Here is a 27,747-nt window from a genome sequence, read left to right on the forward strand (position 1 = left end):
GTGTGTATGTGAATGAGCACACATTAAGTATTGTGGGCGTGAGTATGAACGATAAGTAATACTCATGAATATGAATAGATGTTTGTGACCCTAAATGACCAGTGGTTATCTTGCTTTTGCAAAACGTGCCCTTCCCGACGACATTTCTTCTTGATTTCGACTATGATGTCCCGAACACCCATTTCCTCCCCGATAAACCCTGGTCTCTTCTTGTCCCTTAAGGCCACACCTATCATTTTCCTTTCTATTTTTCGCTGCATCGTCCTCAACTTAAGTTGAAGCCTCTTTGTACTCTTTTAGGTTTCTGGTCCATAGTATAAGTACAGGTAAGATGCAGCTGATATATGCTTTCCTCTTGAGGGATAGTGGCAATCTACCATTCATCATTTGAGAATGCTTGTGGAATGTGCTCCACCCCAGTCTTATTCTTCCAGTTACTTCAATCTCGTGGTTCGGCTCCGCAGTTGCTACCTGCTCTAAGTAGGCATACTCTTTTACAACTTCAAGTGCGCTGGTACCTATCCAAAGTGCTGTTCTCTTCTGAGGTTGTTGTGCATTACTTTCGTTTTCTACAGATTAATTTTGCAGATTCCAAGAGAATGCAAGCGGGTGAAGGGGAGACAAAGTTAGATGGGCAGATGAGATTAGGATGTTTGCTGATATTAAGTGGCTTCAGTGAACACGGGACTGAGTTGACTTGCGGAACAGGGGACAGGCCTTTGTCCTTCAATGGGCGTAGTCAGGCTGCTGCTGCTGATGATGATGATGAGTAGCTGCGAGTATGAAAGTGAGTGATTGCATACGAGTGTGGGAAGGCGTGAGTATGAACGTGAGTTCTTATGTGTGTGAGTAGACATGAGTGTGATTATGAGTGTAGTGCCTATGACTCTATGACTATGAGTAGGCATTAGTACGAACGTGAGTGAGTGCTGATGCATGTGAGTTGGTGTGAGTGTCTATGAGTGTGTAAGCGTGAGTGTGAACGTGAATGAGTTCCTGTGAGTGCGAGTTGGTGTGAGTATGAACGTGAGTGAGTACTCATGAGTGTGAGTGGACATGAATGTGAAGGTGAGTGAGTAAATATAAGTGTGAGCAGTCGTAGTCGTGAGTATGAACGTGAGTAAGTGCTTATAGGTGTGGGTAGTCATGAGTATGAACGCCAATGAGTACTCATGAGTGTGAGTAGTCGTCAGTATGAACGTGAGTGAGGGCCTATGAGTGTGAGTTGGTTTGAGTATGAACGTGACTGAGTGCCTGTCAGTGTAAGTAGGTGTATGAAGTGAGTGAGTTCTTATGGGCGTAAATAGTCATGAGTATAAAGTGAGTAAGTGCTTACGAGTGCGAGTAGTTGTGAGTTTTAACGGAGATTGAGTACTGATGATTGTGAAAGTGAGTGAGTGCCTACAATCTTAGGTAGACATGAACGGAGATTGAGTACTGATGATTGTGAAAGTGAGTGAGTGCCTACGATCTTAAGTAGACATGAGTGTGAGTAGTCTGAAGTATGAACGTGAATGAGGACCTGTGAGTCTGAGTAGGCGTGAGCATGAACGTGAGTGAGTGCCTGTCAGTGTAAGTAGGCGTATGAAGTGAGTGAGTGCCTATGAGTGCGAGTAGTCGTGAGTATAAACAGGGAGTGAATACTCATGAGTGTGAGTGGGCGTGAGTGTGAACGTGAGTAACTATGAGTGTGAGTACCTGTGAGTATGAATGTAAGTGAGGGCCTATGAGTGCGAGTAAACGTGAGTATGAACATGAGTGAGTGTGAAGGCTGAAAAAATTGTGCTGAGTATGAGTAGTAGTGCCAACCTATAGCTTTGAATATTTACTAAAAAAAAAACACTGGAACTTGCGCTTTCCAGAAATAAAAAAAAAATGAATGAACAGTGATGTATGAATCAAAAATATGTCCATCCCAAAGGTAACTTGCAATACTTCCAAAGATATTCTTTGATGCTTCAAAGCTGCTCTAAAACTCCTTTTTTACCACTCCAAAGCTGATCTGAAACAGCATTATTCTTGGTCCCTGAGTTGCTTCAAATGACTGAAGCCCGCTTCCACCCCTGATAGTACCCAGATATTTTGCTGTCTCCTATAGATTTCAAGGTGCCGCACTAATTTATCACTGTATATTACATCAGCGAGGTTGTTCAAGTCGTCGTAATAGTCTAAGGATACCAGCCACGGATGTTTATTGTTGGAAGGGAACTGCTGGTGCCTGCCCAGTCGTCTAGATTTTCAGTGAAGGTGAGAAGCAGTGGTTGTTAATGTGTATACCCTGCCCATCTATTCGTCACTTAGTTTCTGTTGACTGCCTATATGAGAAGTCAACTTGAATAAGTAACTTTAAGTACACTGTGGAAAGATTAAGTAGATCGAGTGCTGCTGAGAGGAACCATTACACTGATGGAGTATGGATAAAGCAAATGTACATAATTTAGAGTCATTAAGTCAAGTCGGGAAATCATTCTATGCAAAGGACGAAGAAAAATGTGTTCACAAAATAATGTAACTGTGTAAATAAAATGGAAAGAACTTGTGAAATAAGACTTTATTAACCCTAAAATTTGTGGAGGCTACGTCTCTACAATGTTCTTAATCACCTACTTTATAGGTTAAAGAAGCACTTTGCATTGCTTTAATGTCACCTCCTCACATGTCAGTCGTTTGGGTTGCAGTCTGGTCTTGAGAGAGCCACAAGAAAGTGGTAGCTTCATGGGAGTTTCATTGGTTCACATAGCTATGATTGTGTACCCTTTTGTGTGCCGATTCCGATTTCTACAAGTATGTGTACATTCTTTGAGCAGCCAAATTATCCTTGGGAACCAGCCAGTATGTCATTGTGTCCGTCACATAAAATGTTCACAAACTTGTCAAGAGTCATTCCTTGGCCATCTTTCGAAAGATGATGCTTTGTTTTGCAGTGCTCTAGTCATTTTGGACAGCAGCCTCATTTTGGCAATAATTATGCCATGCATACTCCAGGCACTCCTCTTGAAAGTCTGATGGCATTTATTGGGGGGGGGGGGGGGGGGTGAAACGAAAACCAACGATTGCACTTAGCTGCTTTTCAGCCTGTTAGCAGTGTTTATATATCTTTTCTCTGTACGGTTAAACGTGGGAGCAGCAAGGTTAGACAGTATTGTTCCCAGCTTTATGATGGTTGCAATTTCACTGCCAGTAATTGCTCAGAGGAATACAAGCTTCCCTCAGGCAGCAACAGCAGTGAATAGAAGCAGTCGCATTAGTTGTCGGCATTGGAAGAGGAATTAAGCACTGTTTATTGTGTCTGAAAACAAACAAATGGCTTGTGAAGGGAATATGCATGTTGACATCTCATGGACAGAAACATCTTGAGCATTGCTCCTCTCATAAATTTTTAAAGAGATGTTGGCAGTCAGGTATTTCTCTGACATTAGTAACAGTGACTCACAAAGAGGATACCTAATAGAGGCAGTTGGAAGCACCTGTAAGCTCACATTCTCATCTACATGAATAAAAACATATAGCATGTATTAACCCCTTCTGATGCTGCCTCTGCATTTCTAGGAAAAAAATTTTTTTACTAAAGCCAACTTCAATAAAAACCTTGCTAATTTCAACTTTGGTCATTTTGAAATCGCATCCCAGTTTAAAGAATTTCTGGAGGTTGCATCTTTTCTATTGCTAATGGGTGTGGATAATTTGAATTGGTGGCTTTGAAGTGGCAGCCTGTGCCAGACTGCTTAATTAGATCATTTTTAGTGCAATGAACCAATTCTTTGTCCCCATTTTATCATAAATCCAGCGATATGATGGCCCTACAGAGCCATAAGGCAATGCCACAGCAATGTTGGTGATTGATCTATGAAGCACTCGAGTCTCGTTGCTGCCAGCAGAAAAAGGAAAGAAATGTGGCCCATGTAAGCTTGGTACACTTTTGGAATGCCCCCCCTGCAAAGAAGACATGTTTCGCTGTAGTACTGCACTCATACACAAGTAGGGTGTCACATGCTTTTCACAGTGTAAGCACATCAAGAAAGATATGACTTATTTGCCTATTTGCCCTTTTTTTTTTTATCTAAGGGGGGGGGGGGGGACAAAAATGATAAAAGCTGGTGTGTCAGTATTCGCGGTGTGTGCAGATCTCTGATTGGCTTTCGCTTCAGTAAAACCTGGGGACTGAGGCTGCCGGCTACGTGGTTACCTGTTACACCTGCTTCGAAAACCTAATTTAAGAACTTCAAGGTTGTTCCCAGATTGTACACATCAATCTTTTGTCAGACTGGCCTTTATTACTTTCTTTGCTTTTTGCCAAAAAGAATGAGTGATTAGTTGACCCATGATGCAGGAGCACATCATGCGTTGCTCATGTGTTACCGCTGTGTTGCATTGAAGCACATTTCTGTAGAGACACATTTCAGTTGTCTGCAAGGTATACAGCTGTACTATCGGCATCAAATTAAACGCGAACAACAGACCGCGTGGCACAAGCCTTGTCAATTGCATAGTTTGCGCTGCCCACCAGTCTTGAACACTGACAGGCCCGCACATCCGGTGTGGCAGCACTGCGCGATCCTCCTATATTGCAATATTTCTGTTTGTGTTCCATGTATGGTATTTGCATGAAACAAAATTTTAAAAATACAGCGGTTAAACTACTGATGCCGAAGGGGAGTATTGTAGCACGGTTTGTCATCATGGAGTCCATCATCAGGGAATGCCTGGCAAATTCTATTTATAGTAGACAAAGGTCGGTTCATAATGCTGGCAATTTCGCGCTGTTTCATTTCATGCCGGTAAAGCAAAACAGTTTGCGCTGTCTCTTCCAAAGAAACGCTCGGCATTTCCAGCTAAAGTTGTCATTTCATGCCGGTAAAGCAAAACAGTTTGCGCTGTCTCTTCCAAAGAAACGCTCGGCATTTCCAGCTAAAGTTGTGTCGTTCTTCTTTCACGATACAAAAGTGAAGCCTTTTCGGGTTGGTCTCTGAAAGAAGGGCACAGGTGAACCAGCGCTGGCTAACGAGATACGACGATCGTTTGGAAATTAACCGCAAACCGATTATATTTCTCTCTCTCTCTCTCTCTCTCTCTCTTTTTTTGTCGTGCCAAGACATTGATTGCACTGCGACGCTGTAGTAAAAGCAAGGAATTGCGAGTGATACGATCAAAAGCGCTTGGCACGCCCACAATAGCCACCGTTATCACCATACGAAAGCTAGTGCAGAAACAGAGATAATGCTGTCTGGGGGATCGTGCAGTGCTGCCAAACCAGATGTGCATGCCTGTCAATGGCGATGACTGGACGGCCAACACTATACTGTTTATAATGCTTGAAACACGCACTCCTCTGTTCGGGTTTCATTTGACGCCGATAGTACTTTGCTTTTTTTATTTCCCTCTTTCTATTTCTTTACTCACTCACCTTTGCTGGCAGAAACAAGGCTGAGGTAGTTCTGAGATCAATCATTCATGATGTGGCATTGCGTCGTGGCTCTGTGAGCTTGTTATTTTTGCCAGGTTTGCCGTGAAATTGGGACCTGGTATTTACTGTTGGAGCCACAAACTACTGGGCATGGCAAACCAGCACCCTGTATCCTGTCTTTTTTTATGTCCTGTTTGTTCACCACAGTAGCTAATTGTCCATTGGCCTCTGCAGCCCTCTAACTTAGCACCAAGATGGCTCTCCTTCAGGCATGGTTGCAAGCTTTTCTTGGCTTCTTCTGAAGTGTTGCTCTCGCTTGGTGTTTTTGTCGAATGCTTCACTAATTCGTTGCTTTAAACATAACCTTGATTGATATGTGGGGTTTAACGTCCCAAAACCACCATATGATTATGAGAGACGCCGTAGTGGAGGGCTCCAGAAATTTCGACCACCTGGGGTTCTTTAACGTGCATCCAAATCTTTAAACATAACCTTAGAGATGAACTCAGGCTTACATCACAAGAAGCATGCAACTTTGGAGTGATACCTCAAATCATGAGGTGGTTGTGTTGTCCATAAAACTCGCTGTCAAAGGCAGTGGAAATCAAGGGAGGGACTAAGAAATTTGTTTTTTATTGAAACTTCCTTTTGCATGTTACCACAGAACAAAAAATATCTGTGCATATTTTTAAATGGTGTATCTTTATCAGCATGTTCAGTGCTAATGAACAGCTGTTGAATGCCTTTGCAGCATTTGAACATTTAAACTGATTAAATATGCCCCCCTTCAGGATATTTGGATTGTTACCTGGTTTGCCGACAATAAGGTAAAACTTTTTTGTGACAGTGTCTGTTTTCAATGCACCTACGCGTCATTTTTCTTGTCGTGATGTCTTTCCGAATAAATTTATAGCAAGTGAGCGTCCTGTCTGTCATGTGTTCTTTTTCTAACTGAATTCGCGCTCCCCTAACCAAGATGTTGAACCAATTAGCCCAACATCTGACCATGTTGAAGTGCAAATGAAAGTGGCAGCACCGTCTTCCTCGACATCTAAAACATTTTTCAAATCAGGCTCTTATAAAAAATTGTTGCAGGGAGTGCTATTATTATTTTTATAAAAAAAAAATTGACAATAAAAGCTACTAATAAAAGTTTTTTTAACTAAGCAAGTTGAGCCTGTGTAGCTTCGTGTAAAGCATTCAAGGCATGTCCTCCATGATGGTTTGTTCACGTTTCTACTCATATACAAATTCTGGAATAAAGAGGAGATTTTGTGCTTACGTATCCTGGAATTCAATCTAGATAGTATACCTTCATTTGTGGGTGATTTTTTAAAGCTGTAGAGAGTGCCAGAAATGCAGGAAAATATTATAAGACTTTATCTAATGACTCTTCACCTTGTGCTGTTATAGTAGATATTTTACAAATTAGTTTTACCTGCATTGATTAGATGGCACTTTAAGCTCTTTACCTACAAGATGGACAGTAGGAAATTCACCTGAGGCTACAAAATTAGCAGTAACTATAATATGCTTGGTGATAAGGGTGAGAGTTTACAATGTACACAATTATGTGCAACGTGTCTGAAAGGGTTAACATAGCATGCAGGGTGAAGTCCCACCTTCCTTGCGTCATCTGTTGTTTTTCTATGGCTAGTCTTGTGAGCAATTTTTCACGTAGTGTTTCTTTATATCAGTTTTGTTTTACACTTCGTAAATGCAAGTTCATGTTTTTCTTATCCCTGAATAGCATTTTAAAATTATTTGTGAGGTTCAGAGCTTGCATTATATTGATTTGCTATCATTTACATGTCTAAAATTTCCAATTTTCTACTGCAGGAAGCTCTTTACTGTTTCACAGTTGTAGCAGAAATTGTGACTTTGTGACATCATTTTCACTGCTCATCACAAACAATCACAGGGGTGAATTTTGTGTGTTTGAGCATAGGTGCATCAGTCTCATTAGGGCGTATCCAACTGTCTTTTCGTCGGTTCGCCATCCTGTCTAACCTTTATTGTCCATGGGAAAAAAAGGAAGCCAGCACATGTGTGTTGCAGGTCATTAAGGAGAGCCTGTGTCACTCTAGAAAACTTTCTTTCCCTTTTCCCCAGTGCAGGGTAGAATATCAGACTCAGCCCTGGTTAACCTTCCTGTCTTTCTTTTATCATTTCTCTCTCTCTCTCAGTTCATTCAGGACATTACTGTCAAGCTAGTTCTCTTTGAAAGTTAACTGTATCATCTTAAGAACTTTCTGAAGTGCATGGGTAAACTAAGGACAAGGAAACAATGGGACTTATTATTTTGTTGTTTTTTTTGGTGTGCATAAAAAGTTGTCAAGATCAATGTTAACCATCCAGCCCATATGACTACTATAAGATTCTTATTGCAAGGGATGTGTGCTGCAGATTCAGGTGCTGTCAAGCTGATTATGGACTTCTTTATGCTCTCTGTGTTTGAAAGGTCACCCACACTGTGCTCTGAGACCTGGTTTATTTTTTTTACTCCAATTTTTGCCATATTTTTTTCATTTTGTAAGCCGTTAGCTTTCTGTGTTTAGCTCCGTTTGCAGTGACATCTCTATGATATACTCTTTCAAGTAAAAAAAATGCATTTTCTTATAACTAAACCATGCACCCTTTTGTTGGAGTATCTTTCCTGTGTGAAGTAATTAGAGTAGCACTGTGTACCCGTCATATGTTTCTTCTTTAGGCGAGTCGCAGCTTGCTTACCATTATACAAATAAAACAAAGTCTCCAGCCACTTTTAGTCTATAGTTTTTAATATTAAAATTACAAACTGGCCCTACATTTGGAGACCCATGCGGTCTCATTTTTAGGGGTTGACTATCTGGCTGGCTTTGAAGCTAGCGACCTTTTTTAGTGTTAATCCTCCTTACCACCATCATTCTTGTTGATTTGAGTTGATTTTATTTAACCACATGATAAAACACATTGCATATGTGGTTTGGTGGGAAGGGAAAAAAGTGGCATGTGACAGCTTGACTAGCCCCTTCACTCAGGAGAAAAAAATCCAAGTTACAAAATTCGTCCTGCATTTTCTGCCATTCTTTTTGCAGCAACAAGAACGTGGTAGAGCATCGAACGCATTATTTGAAGGTCGCAGGTTCAAATCCTGTAGGTGGCTAGTTATCTTTTCGTCCACTGTTATTTCTTTCAATTTACATTACAGTCACTTATAATAACTCCCCTGTACTTTCCCTGGTATTATTGTCTGTTAGTTTTCATTAAGATTGTGTCTAACAAAGGAAACGTGCCCTTAATTGTGCACTTTCTTAGTGGAGGGCGCTGAAAATTTCAACCACCTGGGGTTCTTTAACGAGCACCGAAATCTAAGCACATGGATCTCAAGCATTTTCTTTTCCATCGAAAATGTGACTGCTGTGGCCGGGATTCGATCCCGCAACCTGTGGGTCAGCAACCGAGTGCCTTAGCCACTAGCTTTCGCGTACATATTTCAGTACTTCTTTCATATTTAAGCTTTTTTCATCTTGTGTTCTTTTTAAAATAAGCCCATTAAAGTTTGAACAGCTCTGTTTCACTGTGTGCCATAAAACATTATTTATAAACTACAACTAGTATGCACTGACAGCTATTGCTGATTTAAATTATTCAAATGTGCCTGTGCAGAGGTTGACCCACCAAAGCGGCAACTGTGTGGGGGCAGTCAAGCAGCTATGGAGCATATGCTACAGTTTGGCCGTGAGCTTCATCTGATGAGTATTCAGCTCAAGCACCAGTACGGAACAAACAAAGCCAACCGAAAGATGATCCAGGTGTGTAGCATTCAGCAGTGAACTGGCTCTTGTGGTTTATTAAAGCAGGAGCACGTCAATACTCAGCCACTTGGCAGTATTTTCGCAGTGTCACATGTTTAGTGCCTATCTATCTGCACAATACAAGATTTACTGTTTAACAATGTGTTATGATAATTTTCCTCGGAAATAATTTTTGTGCCCTGTAACTGTGAATGGGTGTTTTACAATCCTGTCTGTCCACTTTTTTTTTGCATACCACTTTTGTGCTTTTCTTTACATTTAAAGCAACAGTCTGCTCTCCAAGCTCTGTTTCTGCATTAAGCTTTTTAGGGGGACATGTATGTGCACCTTTTCTTCTCATCATTAAATACAATAAAACCTTGTTAATTCAAAGTCAGTGGAGCTATGAGAAATCTTTGAATTAAGGGTGTTTTCGAATTAACAAAATATACAAAAAGTGGAATGCAAGTAACTTGAAATATTAGAAGCAATCAGGGCTAGTTGTTTGCTGTGCCAGCAAATTTGTGGCTCCAAGGGTAAAGTTTTGCAGCAATTCCTGGTCTCTATTTTCCCGCAAACACGGGAAAATGGTGAAACTTGCTACTGCCACACAAAAAAAAAAAATACTGTCGTAATTAACTGAAATGCATGCCTGCAAAAAACAAGACATCTTCACTGCAACACAGTGGTGACAAGAGGATTGTGTCAGCACATTATGATGTGTCCATCTGCCCGTTCTTTTTGTTGAAGTGAACAATTTTATAATGGCCAGTGGGACAAAATTCACAATGTGCTTTGGCTGGAAAACACGATCGCTGAAGCTTTTGAACTTAGCTTTCCCAGGAGACATTGCAGGCAAGAGCTTCGCCAGCATTACAAACGCGCACTCGAATGTTCGCATACATTCGCATACTTGTAGGTTTGCATACAAAATTCCTCCAAACTTTTCTTTGTTAATATCTTTATATTCTCAGAGAGAATGGGTAAATCATGACGAGCTGATGGTGCAAAAAGCATGCTATATTCTGCCTGTGCATCACCGGTGTTGCATTGGAGCACGTCTTGTTTTTCGCAGGCGCACATTTTAGTTGACCATAGTACAGTTTTCTTTTTTTCCTCCCCCTCTCGCTTTTTGCACTACCAATATCTAGCAAGGCTGGAGTGCTTCAGCTGTCACTCATTAGTATAACTACGTTGCATTGCTATGTGGCTCTGAAGGGCCATCGTTTCCGCGGATTTGCGGTGAAATCATGATCGGGAATCAGCATGTGGCACACAAAGTTTGCAAATTAACCAGACTGGTGCTGAGTGCCGCTTCGGATTATCCACTCAGACTAACATTGCAAAATACAGGGTTGCGGAAATAAATCAAATTAAGCAGGGTTTCTAAGTAACCGAGTTCAAATAATGAGGTTTTACTGTACATTCATTTTTTGTTGTGGTGGGGCCTGCCCAACTTGAGATTGTCGCAATGATAAGTCAATTGCTAACAGCTTTTTTGTAAAACCACTTAGGGTTGAACTCTGCAGCTGTTTGCAAGTGAGGGACAGAGGAAGTGAACTTTCTGGCGTATTAGCAAGCTTTCAGCATCCCATGGAACAATCATTCCTGTTGAAGATTTTAGAAGGACCTTGCAGCACTTCCTGAGCATTCTAAATAAATATTTGTGGCCTTAATGAAAATATGGCCAGTGTAAATATTCCTTTGTCTCGCTGGATGCCTCCAGTTTCACTCAAAAGATCATCCTACTATTTTCATAACTTTATGAAGTCCCCATAATTTTTTGCATGCATGTTACTAGACATTCGAAACACAATGGCTGCTGGCATATTTATTTAGACATTGTGACTCTATAACTATTTAGTGGCAGTGCACATGCTGATTTGCTTTGCTGCTGTGAATGAAGTTGTAACATGTTGACTTTTTGGCCATGGCAGCCATACTGCATGGTGGACAGCATCCAAGAACACTTGTTATGCAGGTTTGGCTGCTTTAAAAGAACTTCATCTGGTCAAAATAAATTAGAGCATCTGTTCTCAGCTATGTCAGTTCTTTCTTTGGTACATTTTGGCATATACCAATGTGTTAAAAATAAACTCAAATAAACATCAAATGCTGCCTATCAATTACTCCTAACCAAATCAATAATCTCATTTGAGGCAACGCAAAATAGCCTCAGTAGTATTGGTTATTGTGTTCACAGCTTGCCTTTTTGGGTTTACTGTTTTGTGCACCCTTAAGTGACACTCAATGTTTTTAGAAGTTCATATCACTCTGATGGACAAGGGCAAAAAACAGAAATAAATGTGTGCATGTGTCTTATACAGTAAAAGCTCGTTAATTCGACACCCGTTAATTCGGAAATTCGGATAATTCAAACGGCTCTATTGGTCCCGGCCAAAGTGCATGTTAATCTATTGGACCAAACCTTCGTTATTTTATCGGAATTCGGCTCCACACCGCTTCATTCGGACAAATGCTGACGGCTGCTGCTACACAAAAGTGTGACAAAGCAGCGCTGGAACCACTGGAGTGAAACCAAAACCTGAGTGGCATCGCCATCATCATCAACTAGTGGGGGCGATCGCAGCGTCACCGAACATCGGCGTCTTCTTTCTTCTCCACTCAGCGCCTCCGACGCCATTTTTCCTTGTGTTGTCGTGTCGGAACCATCTCTTCTTGCGGAGTTCTCTTTTTCTTCCATTGTGACCGTATTTGCATGCCACCACCATCGTGCGCTACAGTGATGGCAACGCCGAAAAAGCGGCAGAACTACGAGGCGAAGAACTTGGCGACTAAAGTGGAAATTTTGGAAGCACTGAGGAACGGCGAATCGCGACAGCAGGTTATGACCAAGTACAACGTGAAGCAGAGCACGTTGGGAACGTACGTGATAAATGAACAACAGATTCGACAAGCCTTCGAAAGCGAGAAGTTTCATGCCTCTAGAAAGCGGTTGCGAACCGCAGCTCATCCCCAGCTCGAAGAAGCTTTGCTCCGGTGGATTACTGACTGTCGCAATGCGCATCTGCCTTTGAGTGGACCTCTCATCATTGCGCAAGGTGAGAAGTACGTTGCAATGATGAACATTGAATCGTTCAAAGCGTCAGAAGGGTGGTTTGCGAGGTTTCGAGAGAGACACGAACTTGTCTTCAGGAGTGTGTGCGGCGAAAAGGCCAGTGTTGACGAAAGCATGACCACCGAGTGGAGAAATGTGAAGCTGCTGGAGCACATCGCCGCATATGAACCACGTGACGTGTTCAATGCAGATGAAACTGCTCTATTTTTCAGAGCTCTGCCCGACAAGACGGTGACTTTCAAAGGGGACGTGTGCATTGGTGGCAAGAAGTGCAAGCAAAGGATAACTGTGCTTCTTGCCGCCAATATGACTGGCACGGAGCGCTTGCCACTACTTGTCGTCGGGAAGGCGCTTAAGCCACGTTGTTTTAAGAACGTCAAAAGCCTTCCTGTCAAGTACACAGCGAACAGGAAGGCATGGATGACATCGGACATTTTTCGCGAATGGCTGCAGCAGTTGGACCGGCACTTCACGTCGAAGGACCGCAAGATAATTATGGTTGTTGACAATTGCAGTGCCCATAACTGTACTGTCGAACTCAAGAGCATCAAAGTAGTTTTTTTGCCGCCCAACACTACGTCTGCTCTTCAGCCGATGGACCAGGGTATCATTCACTACGTGAAGTCGAAGTACCGCTAGAAGCTGCCAGAGTGAATGATTCTATGCTCAGAAGCTGGAAAGTTGTATCAAGTGGACTTACTCGGCGCAGTGCACATCATCGCCCACGTGTGGAAAAACACTCCGCCGCAAGTCATCGCCAACTGTTTTCGGCACAGCGGTTTTGTGAGGCCCGAGCATGCGGCAGTAGCTGACGATGGCATCGAGGAGGTGTCAGCCGAGTCCACCGACGATGACTGCCCGACTTTCGATGCTGTCCTTCCCACAGATGTGACCTTTCAGGACTACATCGCGATTGATCATGGTGTCGCCACGAGTGGTCTCCTGACCGATCAAGAGATTATTAATGATGTCACGGGCGCCCATGAAGACCACGATTCCGACCAAGAATCATGCGAGGAGATACAGCCGCGATCTCATCGCACCTCACGAGAAGTCTCGGAGGCGCTGTTAATATTAGAGGACGCTTGCGTGAACACTCCCGACAGCTTACGTGCTGTTGGCCATTTGGAACAGTTAAGAAAAATTGTGATGTTGGCCGGAATCTGCGCGAAAACGCAGACGACAATTACAAAATACTTCAACAAATAAAGGTATGCTTCTGCAGTTTGATTTTAAATGTTGTTTTCCCTGTTCATTCGTTAATTCGGAATTCGGCTAATTCGGACAGTTTTTCCGGTCCTGTGAAATCCGAATTAACGAGCTTTTACTGTATATGTATGAGGTGAGCTCATGTTTCAAGTCTCACAACTTTTATTGAAAGTAATCTATTTCTTTGCATCATTTTGATACTCCTTTGTGGCATGGTGATAACATTGCTTGGGAAGGGGAAAATGGGTAGTATACTCGTATTTTTTTATACACGATTCATACTCATTTCATTAGTGATCCAAGTTGTACCCAGTTCTTTCTAGATTTTCATATTTTTTGTGACGCTTGCTGTAGTGATTTGTTTTATGTACTGCTTAGTGTCAATCATAGCATGCAAAGCTGGCCACCCTGCAAAGCTAAAAAAGTAATAATGCAATTTTAATAAAGCAATCAGAAAAAAGCTTCATTTTGTATTGATTGACTATCAGTAATGTAATGCTACATATGCTAATTCACAAAAGGCCCTTCATGTAGCCCTGATCTTACTAAATTTAGGAGATATTTGTTATCTTCAATGTTTTGCAGGCTGAGTGTTTTTGATGACTTCTGTCATATTAGGTTCTTTTTGGCAGTCAAACAGTTTGTAACTTTGCATGTAATCTATTTGGTCTAAACACACTGCTTGCCTGCTTTCTTTTCAATATAAAACGAATTATTATAATTGTCAACTTAGTCTTTGTTTTACATTACTTCATTAGTAATACTCATGGAACAAAGGAACAAGCAGTTTCTAGACTTTGAGAGAGACTACATTATGATCACATTGCCTATCTCATTGAGGTTAACTCTAGAGATGCAAAATATAAAAAAGTAAACGAAAGCTATAGCACTTAGCACTCTCATTGGTATTTGAGAGCCTAAAATAAGAAGATACTAGCGTAGTGGCACTACTTCAAAGCAGGGAAGCAAGCTAAGCCTGAACTTATAATATGCCTTTGCAGCTCATATTCATATAAAAAAAATTTTATTATTTCTATCGTTTATTTCTTTTGGAACAAAAAAAAAACTAGTTTTTTTTTTTTTTTTAGTAGAGTCTTTTCGGTTGTGCACTATGCAGGCACGTGAATTTACACTAATTCTTGCTGCAGTCTCTATCTTTTAAATGTTTTGTAGGCCTTAAACTGAAGGAACTTAGGAATGTTGATTACTCATTTTTCACACATAGCTTGCTTCTTAATCAATTAACTTTAGTGAGACCTTTCCCTCCCATGTTTATTTTTCTACATCTGGTGTCAATGTGCATTGTGCTTGGTCATTGTGCAGCAATAAAGGAGTTCTGTCAGCTAATTTAAGGGGGCAGACTGGTCTTAGACATTTTTTTTGTTTATTTCTCTTCAGTGATCTTGATCAAACTGAACAGGATTAGGAAGTTTTTTCTGCTGAATTCAAGTATTTAATTATTTCTCCCTTAACTCATCTTGTTCCTGAGATACCTTAAGTTCACCTCCTATTGTTTATGGCCACCATAAAAAACTGCCTAATTAAAAGTGATATTTAAGATATGCCAGCATAGACTAATGACTATAGATTCAAGGTATGCAAGAGTTTTTTTTTGTTTTTGTTTTTAGGCCTTTCTTCGTTATTTTACAGCAAAATGAACTATCCATTTTCAGAAGCAGTTAAAATTGTGTTACAATGTTAGTGAATAAATAATTAAAAAGGCTTGGACTCTAAATTCTGCTCCCGTATTTGCATTCTACACACATACAGGTTTTCATTGCAAAAGGAATTATTGTTGTACCAATCCTAGCTGCAGAGATATTGAGGCCTCTAAATTGAACTGTCCTAAATTTACTTGTTTGAGAAAAATGGAAAAAACCAAAAATACACAGCTTCTTCAAAGAGCAACAATCATGGTGTGCATGTTTTGCAATCTTCATAAAGGTGCTCATAAATTTGTAGCAGAGCTTCTCACACAGGTGCCGGCAAATTATAAACAAGCCTCGAAGTTGGTTCCCCATTTTTTTGCAGGTTCTGCATGTTAACAGCATCAAGAATCTGGATAGTTAGAATGACATTAAAAAAAATTACCACTTTCTGGTGTGTGAAAATTTGCAGAGAGATAGAAAAATACTTGCAGAAATCAAATATGTTAATTTTAAAAAATGATTTTTTTCTGTCACTTTTTGGTCCCAAAGACGAGTCTGCCCCCTTAAGTCTTTTGGATCTTATCTCGCATAACTCGTCAAAACGCTGGGGTTGTATGGAAATCTGGAGACTCTATGGAGCAAAGCGGTTTTCGTACTCTGTAATCTCAACCCAAAGTAAGTAGGCCATTTGCTTATGTCTGCCATGATAGCACACACGTTAGCGCCAGCGATTGTGCCCTTATGTTCAAAGTTACAAGTCACTTCTCTATTGATGCAGCCTCCCTCCGCGCTTCTTCACCCGACGATAGACAGGCGGGGCCTCTCATCTGTGTTTAAGGGGCCATCAAAAGTGTACCTCGCATACGGGGAGATGTTACCACATGCACCTCTCGTGCAACAGAAATGGTCGGCTCGTTTTATCTTTGCTTTAGCCGCGTTTGTCACAAGTGCTTGCGCACACCTGCTTGAAAATTCGGGTGCTTTCACAGGACTCCCGCAAGCTTTATAGAGCCAATGTATGTCAACATCTGAAGTTTTCACAAGTAAATAAATTTATAATTCAGCTCACTGCTACCTGTGCTGATGTGTGCAGACATCATCATGCCAGGGTAGTGGCACTACCTACAAGTAATATATTGGCAATTGTTCTCTTTGTGCAGGATGCTTTCAGCTTGCTAGCCTATGCAGATCCCTGGAACAGTCCCGTTGGATACCAGCTTGACCCCGTTGAGAGGGAACCAGTGTGTGCGGCACTCAACAGTGCAATCTTAGGTGAGATTATAGTGGACATAGTTTACTAGCCGGAGAGTGGGGCTACAATAATTATCGTCTGCTTTTGGTGCTCACTGGTGTACATACATCGGCAAAAGAAGAAGTAGAGCTCCATCGCTCACCGAAGTTTTCCTCATCCTGACTCACTCAGATTCAAGCTCGCCAAAATGTTACCATCTTAGGCTCACCTAGACTCTGACTCCATTTGAGTATGAGCGAGCCTAAGTGAGTCGAGGCTTAAGTGTTTTAGCTTGAATTTGCATTTTCCATCATTGTGTCAATGCTAATGCCAATGCCTCACACAATTGGTACTCTACGATACCCCTTTTGATCTTATACCTTCATATACAAGTTATCTGTGGGTGCAATTCAGTTAGGACATTTTTATTGAAAGATTTGACTCAGACGAGAGACTTTTTGTTCTGTCAAGAACTTCCTGTGAATGGGATTCCAGGAGGAGGTCAAGACACTGCCCTTTCCTTTTTGCCTTTAATTCGATTGATAAATGTTGAGCGGGTGCATGAATACTAGTGCGTCGTAATATGTGCGAGTGAACATGGGTATAAACATTAGCTGACATAGAGCAGATAGTTATGTTGAAAATGATTAGGTAGGACCATAGGTAGGCAAAAAAAAAAAAAAAACATGGAGCTCACTCAGATTCCGACTCGTCAAAATTCTGCTCAGCAGGACTCACTCGAACTCAGGCCACTTATGTTGTCAGCGAACATGTTTGGTTCTATAATACTCAGTCATAAATTTGTCGCAGCTGTGTTTCAAGAAAAATAATAATCTAGGGTTCTCCATTCTAAATTCACAATATCTTAATGAGACGCACCATGTGGAGGACTCCAAATTTTGACATACCTTTTTTTTTATGTGCGTTAAAATCTTAGTACACACGTTTTTGCATTTCCCTATCGTCAAAATGTGGTCATTTCTGCTGGGAATTGAAACCACTTGTTCAGATTTAGCAGCTAGGATAGCTGCTAAACTATCCCAGTGGAGCATTATCTTTCATCACAAGCCTATATGTTCTACAATTTTCACAGTGTAATCATCACGTAGTAAATACATATATATAAAGAAGTGGTTGGTGTGATGGAACAATGCACACATTGGCCAAGTGTCCAACTAACAGCGAGTCGGTCTAAATCATCAAAATCTGAAGTAATTATGGTTATTTTACTGTCGTACATTTGTTGTTTACTGACTCAAATGACCATACCATTTCCTTAATTGTTTACATCACATTTTTTTTTACAGAATCTCAGAAGTTGCCCCGTCGCCCACCACTGGAGCTTGTAATTGCTCACTCCCGAGAACTACTCAAGCTGATGTCCAAGGCAGGCCTGGGATCGTGCGCCTTTGCCAACATTGACTCACTTTTGCAGTGATTGTGACACTCTCTCTGCGGTGAAATATCAGTTGATGCTACTTTTTTTTACAAGCCAATCTGCCGACTACCTGTGCAGAGAGCCACCCTCCTCATCTTCAAGAAAATAGCAATTACGAAGCTCCAAACATCTGCAAGAAAGTTCTTGAGCCATGGCTCAGAAAGAGGACATTTCAAGGAGTTAATTAATATTTCAGGCGTTTCATGTTCTGCATGAACGGAATCACCCAATTGCTTAGAATTTTGAGAAATTTATTTGCTCAAGCCACCATATGTCTTTAGCTTTGCTCTAATGGAGGAGTGATGTCTTGATATCTTGTCACTTTCTGTTTGACAGCAGTACGTGGCTTGTTTCAAAGTGGTTATGGCTTGGTATAGTGGCAGTGGTGGTTCGTGAGCTTCGTTGCATTGGTATTTTTATGCTTAGTGGGGAGGCATTGTTATTCATGGCGTGAAAAAAATGGACCATGAAAGACTGCTGCTCATTTGATTGTCCAAGAATAGAAATAAAGTCAAATGTTTTCAAAATTCCAGGTAATTGTGCAACAGCCATTATTGTGTACACATTACATACAGGTGACTGCACTAATGTTGGTCTTCGCGGTATGAGATGAGTACTACTGTAGTTAATCTTGGTGTGGTTGAACTAAAGTTATGCTCGGTGAGGTCTGCAGTGTGCCAAATGCTGGTACCAGACCAGTTGACTTAACAGCAAGGTGCAAGCAGCTGTTTGCTTTTTTAAGTGTGATGCGAAATGCCATTATATAAAACTAAGCTTAGAAAGGTCAAACAAAGCTAGTTTGTCCAGTGGTACTCGCCTGACTCACTTTGCGACTTTTAGTACTTGCCTTATTTGTAATCTTTGTCATTATGAAGTGCTGAAATGTTAGCTGGTTGTTCTGGCATCACAATAGGCCTGTGTTAATTGCTATTTGGTGGGCATAGTACATCAAATTGCAAGTTTGCCAAGTGAATGTTTGTAGGTGAGCTCTTATACAATCATGTGATCACATCATTGATCAAGAATTGTTCAGAAAGACCTCTTGGTATTTTGTATTTACATGCAAAAGATATGTGAATGTCATTCTTCTTTTATTGCATAGTGGCATATATATATATATATAAGGTATATTTCTTTCTGCACATGTCCGAATCCAATTCCAAAGAGCTGCCAGACTAGTTACTGCAGTGCACGAAATTGTGACTGAGACAATTTTGCAGCTAGGAGATACTATGCCCACCAAACTAGTTCACTGCACACAGTGGTGAAAATAGTACATCAGATTGCAAGTTTTCAAGTGAATGTTTGTAGGTGAGCTCGTGTAGAATCATGTGATCACGTCATTCATCAAGAATTGTGCAGAAAGACCTCTTGGTATTTTCTATGCAAAAGATATCATTCTTCTTTTTTTGTATAGTGGCATATGTACAAGGTATATTTTATTCTGCACATGTCCGAATCCAATTCCAAAGAGCTGCCAGACTAGTTATTGCATTGAACGAAGTCGTGACTGAGACAATTTTGCAGCTAGGAGATACCATGCCCACCAAACTAGTGCACTGCACACAGTGGTGAATACAACTGCAGTTCTGCAGCCAGCAAATATACCTTTAAAAATGCCAGTTTTGTTGCTTAGTAGTGTTGCCTGTGTTATGTTGTTTTTCAGGCCTTAGAGGGACTTGTATATTTATCCCAGCAACCTTGGAGAGTTTGCTCTCATATGTCTCTGTTTGTTTTCTTGTAAAATACATGTTTTTGAAAGATAATCTGTTTATTGACTAATGTTTGTACTTGCTGTGCATATCCATAATTAGTAGACTTTTGCTGTCACGTTTAAACTTTGCCAGAAAAGATTGGACTTTGCCAGCTGGAAGGAAGAGCATAAAGCCTTCCCGTAGGTCTCACACTTGATATGGCCGTGTCGAAAAAAGCTCTAAATGCGTTGTGTTTGATGGATGGGTGGGCACTGCAAGTTGCAGTTAAATAACTGAACAATGTGCAGTGGAAGGAATTGGTGCGGTTTCCTTGTATATTTGTCACAGGGTACGTACAGGTCCTTGAAAACCTTAAAAACCATTGAGTTCGAAAAATGCATTTTCACGGTCCTTGAAAGTCCTGGAATTTTTTTACTTTCCTTGAAAATCCTTGAATTTTCTGAGCACTCCCAAGCGTCATTGCGGTTTCCTTTATGTGGTAGATCGGCATACCTGTCAAGTCTTCCATCTTTTCTGGGAAACTCCTGTATTTGGACCAATTCTTACGTTTGTACGGTTGTCCGGATAATCAACTGGAAATTGAAATTTTTGTGCGTGATACTGCATTGACAAAATTGCAGTCCAGTCTAATCCAGGCTCTTGCGAACCAATCGCATTTTATTGTGCAATCATCTAAAGGTACAGTAGAATCTGAATGATGCAAAACTGGCAGATATACAAATTCATGAAATTCCCCAGCCAAATTCCACTGTCCATTGGGCCATTGGGCCCAATGTTCATTGGGCTGAAATTGGATGTTGCGGAGCTCTTCTCATCTCGTCGGGTCATGTGAACACCAGTGACGAAACAGTGGAACAAAAGCTAAGAGCAGCGTGCTCAAAGGTTCGGAAGGACGCGCACGGTTAGTGCACGCACTGTCAGAACTGCGCTTATCGTTTGCCACAACCCCTGTGGATGAAACCGCAGTCGCTCTTGACACAATTATGTGTGATGATGTCGTAAGTGATAAAACTCCGAAAGTGCACGCGCGGTGAACACTCAACAGTTAATGCGACATTGCATTCCACAAATGCTGTGTACAATATCGTGGCATATGAGATCATAGCAAAAAATTACACGGTTTTGAAGGCACGTGCACAGCCAGTGTACGCGAATTGAAAACGGAACTACCGGTTTCCACAACCGCCGCGTGTGAAATCGCGGTTGCAGCGACGCGAAGATGTGCAAGTAACGCAGCGGTAGGAAGGTAAAGCCACAAAGAGTGCTAAGAATGTTCTGCTCCAATAAATCTAGCAACGTTGTTTCTGTCGATCTGGGTACTTTGGTTATACCTTGGCATTAAGTTTTCAGTTGACCCTGAGCGAAACTTCGACCCACGCTTTCCTAGCAGCCCGCGGCGCCATACTGTCCATTCACGTGTGTCCCAGGAAGGCATATGCAAATTCTTTCGACTGAGATAGATTTGGCTGGTTGTTTTGGGGGGATGACGTGGAATTTTGAGAGATGCAAGTATTTTCGCCTCCCTTTGAGACTCATCTTTTTCTGTAGTTGGGAAACCCTACCCTCGGGTGTTCAGCCACTCCGGGCAGGCATGAAATCGCGCAACGGCGATGTTTACTGACCTCTTCTCCCCTCCCCCCCCCTTGTTTTTTTTTTCGATGTTTTTTTTTGCAATAAAGAAAGGGGGAAGAAAAATTGACCCGAATCTACATGTTACACTATAAATGTTGTCGAAAGACGATAGTCTTGCGTCTGGAGAGAGTGAACAAAATGTTTATTTGATGTTCTGCTCAAGAAAATCGGTGAATGATATTCTGCAGGCGCTGCGTTAGAGTGCCTCGAGCGTGTGGTGGAGGCGAACGAGCACATTTAGGCACATTATACACAAGTGCACTCTGGCAGTCATCTTCGAAAATGAAGGCGTGCAGCCTGCGGAGAAAGATGTGAGCCAGACTCGGAGGTGATAAGTGTAGAACGCAAAGCGGCTGGCAGGTACCACCCCCGTGATATCGTAGCAAAGCTATAGAAACACTTTTTTGAGCATCGCGTCGCACTGTCAGCGCAGCGCAATTAAACGCTACATTCCTTAGAGTTACTTGTGTGTGCCTCTTCTAGTATAAAGGCAGACATAGAAAACATCGAAGCGTTGTTGTGGCACCTCAGATATGCGCAATAATTGCTTTTTAATTGACAATCGCACAACTATGGAACGCTAAACCTTGAGCAATATTGCCACAGGAAATTACCATTGCTCTGCACAACACGGACGTTGGGAACCAGAAAAACGCTAACGGCACGGCTACGAGCGACGAAGCCAGCCGCAATGCACGAGCCGGCCCTGCATGCGCCTGGTACTCCGCCGAACAGCCAACGCGCGTGGAGAAGAAGAGAACGAGGGTGCTCGAGGCAGAGGCTTACGAGGACTACCGCCCTTGGATCTTCTTGATTGCTGTGCGTCGTTCATTGGGCACAAGTTCGCCCTTAATAAACCGTGTAAATAGAACATCGTTGTTGTGAGGCTGCTACATTCGTTACATTTTCTGGTGGAGGTGCTGGGTAGATGATTCCAACCCCCACGAGAGAGCGAAGTCCAAGCCCTGACCATCCGCAAGCCGTGGAGCTTAAGCCGGTGCACCAACGGATCAGTCGCCGTATTCGAGGGGATTCACCAGAATTTGGACCACTTCCCTCTGTGCCAAGGGCATCAGCGACGGAAACAGAGAAACGCCACCACCATGACTAGCCAAGTTGCACCATGACAGCTCATTGTCAGCCAGCCCGTCATACCGAAGGTGTTCCATGGTGACCCGTTCGAGGACGCCGAAGACTGGCTGGATCATTTCGAGAGGGTGGCAAACATAAACCAATGGAACGAAGCAGGCAAGTTGCGCAACGTAGTAGTAGTAGTAATAGACTTTTATTCAGCCAAATTTACAGGCCGAGCATTTCGACCGCATACGTCTCTTCGAAAGACGCAGCGCGAGTGTGGTACGAAAACCACGACACGTCCTGGGAAGAGTTCCAGCGGCAGCTACTGTGTACGTTTGGCAACAATGATCGCCGGGAAAGGGCAGAAGCAGCTCTTCATGCACGGAATCAACTCACAAACGAGACTGTCGCTATGTACATAGAATACATGTCCCGCCTGTTCAAGCGAGCTGATCCCAACATGACTGAAGACAAGAAGGTGCTTCATCTCATGCATAGGGTAAAACAAGAGCTGTTCGCGGGACTCGTTCGCAATCCGCCCCACACTGTTGCTGAGTTTCGGTCGAAAGCAACAACAATAGAAACGAAGCTGCAGCAGAGAGCCTGGCAATACAATCGTGACATAGCCTGTACATCAGCAGGGGTCTTGGCAAACGTTGTTGATAATCTTGACACTCTGCGGGAGCTCGTCCGGTCAGTTGTCAGGGAGGAACTACGCAAGCTGCAGCCACCCGCTTCACCGGAACTGTCTATTACGGATGTTGTCCGAGAAGAAATTCGGCAGGCCATACGGGAGCCGCAAAGGGATGCACCACCGACACGACGCGCGGTAACTTATTCTGAGGTGCTCAGGCGGCCTGCTGTCCACTGTGCGCCTATCGAGACACCTGGTACTTACGCACCGACAACACGTAGCCCGCGCCATATCGTAGAGGCAACTCGCAGCGCACCTCTTCCGACAGAGACAAGACCTGGGAAAAGCGATGTATGGCGAGATGCGGAACGTAGGCCCCTGTGCTTCCAATGTGGAGAGGCTGGCCATCTTTGCCGGTTTTGCCGATATCGTCAAGCTGGTCTTCGAGGATTTGCGGTCAACGCACCGTGTCCGCGAAACGGCGAAAGGCCACCCGACATCGAGGAATACCTGTGCTCACGTCAGAGCTTCGACCTGCATCGTCGTCACCAACTGCGGTCACCATCCCCTCTACGTCAGCGCTCGCCAAGCCCACGTTCCTTTCCAAACGCACCTAGGCATCGTTCGCCTAGTCCAAACCTGGGAAACTGAAGTGGGCGACCTGTGGAGGCAATGCCGCTGGTGATTCGAAATACAAAGATCCTCCACTGCGACACCAGCGCGACGACGACGACGACTGTCTCCAGGTAAAGAAGTGCAGTAATGAGACAATAACTTCCGACTTGCCGTTGGTAATTGACGGGCTAGAGCTATGAATGTCTATGAATGAATATCTATGAATTCTTGCTTTCGAAACCTGTACGAACCCTGTGTCAAGGCTGGCTTTTCTGTGTGCGTTTTCACAGGCGACCACTTTTCACTGACTTTACAAACAAGACAAATGTTAAATTGTCTGGTTATATTAAAATAACTTAAAAATGCTAATTTCATGAACTCAGTAAGATTAGGCCAGGGGTATATGTAGAGCAGTTTTCCAAAAATTTATGAGACAAAATATGCTGGTCCCGATATATCTGCAAAAATAGCTTCTCAATTGCCGCTTTTCATCAAGTGTTACTTTTGTCCTACTAGCAATGTTGACAGAGAAGTGTAATAACTCGATTTGCTGTTCATGTTCCTGGAGGTTTTTTGTTTGCCTTGAAGGACATGGTTGTAACCTAAGAGGAATAATTGTTTTTGGTTGTGCTTTGTTTTTAAGTTTAAATGTTGGCATGCCCCAGTGCTTCAAAATGTCTGTATTCACAAACTTAACAAGAAGTGTGGCCCGTACTTTGCAGTTTTATTTTGTCTTTTTACTACCACCAGCGCTTTGTTTTATGGTTAAGATGATACACGAAGAAATCCTGTTACATGCTTAAAATGTCATGTCATTTTCTGTAGCTCATGCGGACTCTGTTGCTTTACTTCTTCACTAGTCACCATTAGCATTCACTCTGTTTGCTCATTGCTTTTTCAGCTAAGCAAACCTGAATTCTACTGCAGCAGTAGTGTTTTTAACTAACTGTATAAAAAAAAACATTTTATGCCCTTTGTCTTACCTAAGATGTACATTTCTTTTGAACATCGACTGCATGCAATGTTTTTATGATTGCACACTCAAACCTCTATATAGCGAATCCTTATATAAAAATGTCAGTTATGACAGTAAATTTAGAAAAGTCTTGCAATGTGTTAAAAATACACCTTTGTAATAAACTTTTGGTTATGACAAAGTTATTTTCATGTAAAATTCAATTTTGTTATAATGAGGTTTGAGTGTAACAGGCAGCCAGGCATGTGAGCACTTCAGCATAGCAAAACACTTAAAATTTACAAATGTACCATGAGCCTTAATTATTGACCAAAAAAGAAGAAATTCACTCATGCTAAGCTGGCTTTATAGTCACATAGAGTGTCGCACTCTGCAAATTTTTAGTATTGTTGCCTTGTGCACCAACTACAGCTCAACACATGGTGATCTGCCATTGCTACATGCAGCCATTCTAAAAGTCTTTTTCCGAAAGAAATAGGAAATAAATAGTGAAAATGGTTCAGACCTGGCATTAGAGTTGTAGTCGAATATGTCCTTTGAAAGATGCCAGAGCTTGACTATATGCAGTGATTTATGTTGCTATTTCTAATGTATACATTTTGGGCAGAGGTCTCTGATTTTTAAAAATGTTAAGTTCAGTTTTGACTACAAGCTAGATCTTCAGAAATGTGTCATGAAATGTGTTATTGTCACTCATAAAATCTTTTGCTCTTCAAAATATACTGAAAATACACAGGGGAAGCAGATTTCAAGAGGGAGACTGTGCTTCTATAAGCTAGTCAAAAGTCAAGGGGAGAGAACCTCTTTTCTTAGAGCGACTCATGCCTCCTGGCTGGTTAACAGGATCGATTAATATTGTCCACCTCTTCTAGTACTGAACTAAGGTGAAAAATTATTTCAGCAGAAGACTTTCTACACATTGTCTTATTATTTGATGTTAGCTGTGTATAATTAAAATAACAGTGAGGCACGGGGAGAGGCCCTTAACTCTGTTACCAAAGAACTGATTAACAAGATTAAAGAACAAATTCACGTCTCTTGAGAAAGGAAACTGAGGGGCTCACATGGAAACCAAATGACAGCACAAGCTTTTAAGAAAAAAGAAATCTTTGAAAATGTAGTTGATACATGTCAGCTGTTTCTGTGACAAAGTTATTTTTTTTATGTGATTAAACAGCAAATCGTTCTTCTTAACGGAAATGCATTAATAGGCACGTGGGACCATAAAGGAAGCAGGCAAGTGGGTGGAAATCAGTACAAGAATTTTTCATATGCCTCTCTTTTTGATCTAGAGAATGAGAGAGGCAGCATGAAATTAATACAGTCATATGTGTGCACTTACTGCTGTTACAGTAAACATGTGCATGTTTGAAACAACTAACCTTCAACAAAAAGCAGTCAAAACTGCATTTCCTTCATAAAATCTTGCATCTAAAGGCCCCGTCCATGACGAATAATGGCGCTAAGAACTGCAATACGATGACATTATTGGCCAGAAAACTCTCCCTTATTCCTGCTGTACTTTACTTGCTATCACTTCACTTCCATAAATTTGTTTCTGCACATGATCGCACATATAAAACGGTGCTAAAAATATGTGGCACTCTATGGACTTGAATTTAGGCACTACTGTAATTTTCCTTCCCATGGTAGATAAAGATCAATATGCAAGAGGCTTAATACTTAGCTATTTCTCCCCGATCGCCATCTGTATTTTTTGAAGCCTCGAATTTTTACAGGTACTGTAGTAAACCAGTAGATGTATGTCTTGTTAGTCTGGAATAAAACTGCAGGTATTGCAACTAGGCAGTACAGTCTAACAACTTGGTCACAATCTATTATGCATGACTAGTAAAGTGACAAAACTTTGAGATCAAGGCATAATTTGCTGCTTGTGAATGATAGAAACTCACAAAAAAGTTTTCTTCTGCATATCCTTTGTTTTGATATTATTATGCTGTGCTTACAGTTACTAGATTTAAGGCAATGCATGACTTGCATCTATATTTGGCCCACGTTGTCACACGGCCTTACAAAACTATCTTTTATTTGCACCGATGTTCAAATCTTGTCTGCAGACTGTGTGCACTAGCAATGGTGGGAGCAAAGAAAACTGTATTGGGCAGGAGCTGTTTTAGTAACTTGGCATTTTTTTTGTTTCTGGAATGGATGCTGAACAGATTATTGTGCATTAGTTGAGCAGAGTCGGTCATGACGTGTTGCATGTGGCTAGTGTCACAGGGAAGTAATAAAAGCTTGTGCAGGACTGCTTTCCTGCACTTGACTTCTTAACTTTGCCTATTATTTCAACATTTTTTGTAATCTTCCTTTCTATGACAAGTGACAGGAACAATAATTTGATGACTGTCGTTTCAATAAGCAATATATTCTATGGCTGCCATTTTTTTATATATACATTATGCAGGTACATTGAAGAATCATTTCATGGCATATATATCCTAGGGAAGCACAGCTTTTATAGCTAGAATTGTTTTAAATATGTTTAAGGGTATTGGTAAATTTATAGTGTAAAATGGCAATATGTGCGTGTGTGTATGCCACACAGATATGTACACACCAATGTCTGTGGGTGCTCTAGTTCACATCTGCTGGATTGTTCTGTTTCAAGTACTCCAAAATAGCTCTTGCATAGCGAGGAAAAAAGTACTGATGCTAGAGGAAAGCCCCCCCCCCCCCCCCCGTAAGTGTCACATGCAAGAAGGTGTGGCTTCCCCCCCTCCCTTACTTCTTGAGACTAATAACCCGTACTTTATATTCACTTCACCCTCTTCCAGTTTTCATGGTTCTCAACTTTACTGTGCATTGACGTGTGCATTTATTTTTCGTCTTCTAGCATCTTCTGTCCTTGTGTAGCTTTTCTGGTCTAAGTGTTGGTCAGTACGCATTCTCCAGTATATCTTTCTTGTATCATTGCTTCTATATTATGTTGGAATTTAAACTTTAGTGTCGTAGCTGGCTTTTATAGACCAAGAAATCTGGTTTGATTTCTCCCTGTGAGCTTATACTCTTGGGAAAGCATAAAAATTTTCACTATGAGGGTTATTGTCAAAATGGTTAACAATAAGTGCTAGCTGGCAAGCATGCAGGAGCAATAATAGTATGTCTATATTTTTGTTGCTGCATTGTTTTCAGAGAAAATCGTTCAAAGAGCTGTGCAGCGGCTTTACGACATGTCACTCTTTGTAGGAATAGACTTAAACACAACTACTTGTATTGCCACTTGTCTAGACTGTGCAAAATGCACTTGGAAAGCCCAGTATGGCTGTTCTGATACACACATAAACATCTTAA

At 41.7% G+C, this 27,747-nt stretch overlaps 1 protein-coding gene across 1 annotated transcript in view; it reads left to right on the forward strand.

Moving 5' to 3' along the window:
• The window catches only part of RanBPM (Ran-binding protein M), a 74,847-nt gene extending 48,120 nt beyond the window's left edge, over positions 1–26,727 (forward strand). The window contains exons 8-10 of the mRNA XM_037427615.2: positions 9,053–9,198; positions 16,278–16,389; positions 17,656–26,727. Of these exons, the coding sequence (XP_037283512.2) occupies positions 9,053–9,198; positions 16,278–16,389; positions 17,656–17,786 (389 nt within the window). The 3' untranslated portion in view covers positions 17,787–26,727. The remainder of the gene's footprint in view (positions 1–9,052; positions 9,199–16,277; positions 16,390–17,655) is intronic.
• The last annotated feature ends 1,020 nt before the right edge of the window (positions 26,728–27,747 follow it).

Source organism: Rhipicephalus microplus, chromosome X (genome assembly GCF_043290135.1).
Source record: "Rhipicephalus microplus isolate Deutch F79 chromosome X, USDA_Rmic, whole genome shotgun sequence".
NCBI classification, from domain to species: domain Eukaryota; kingdom Metazoa; phylum Arthropoda; class Arachnida; order Ixodida; family Ixodidae; genus Rhipicephalus; species Rhipicephalus microplus.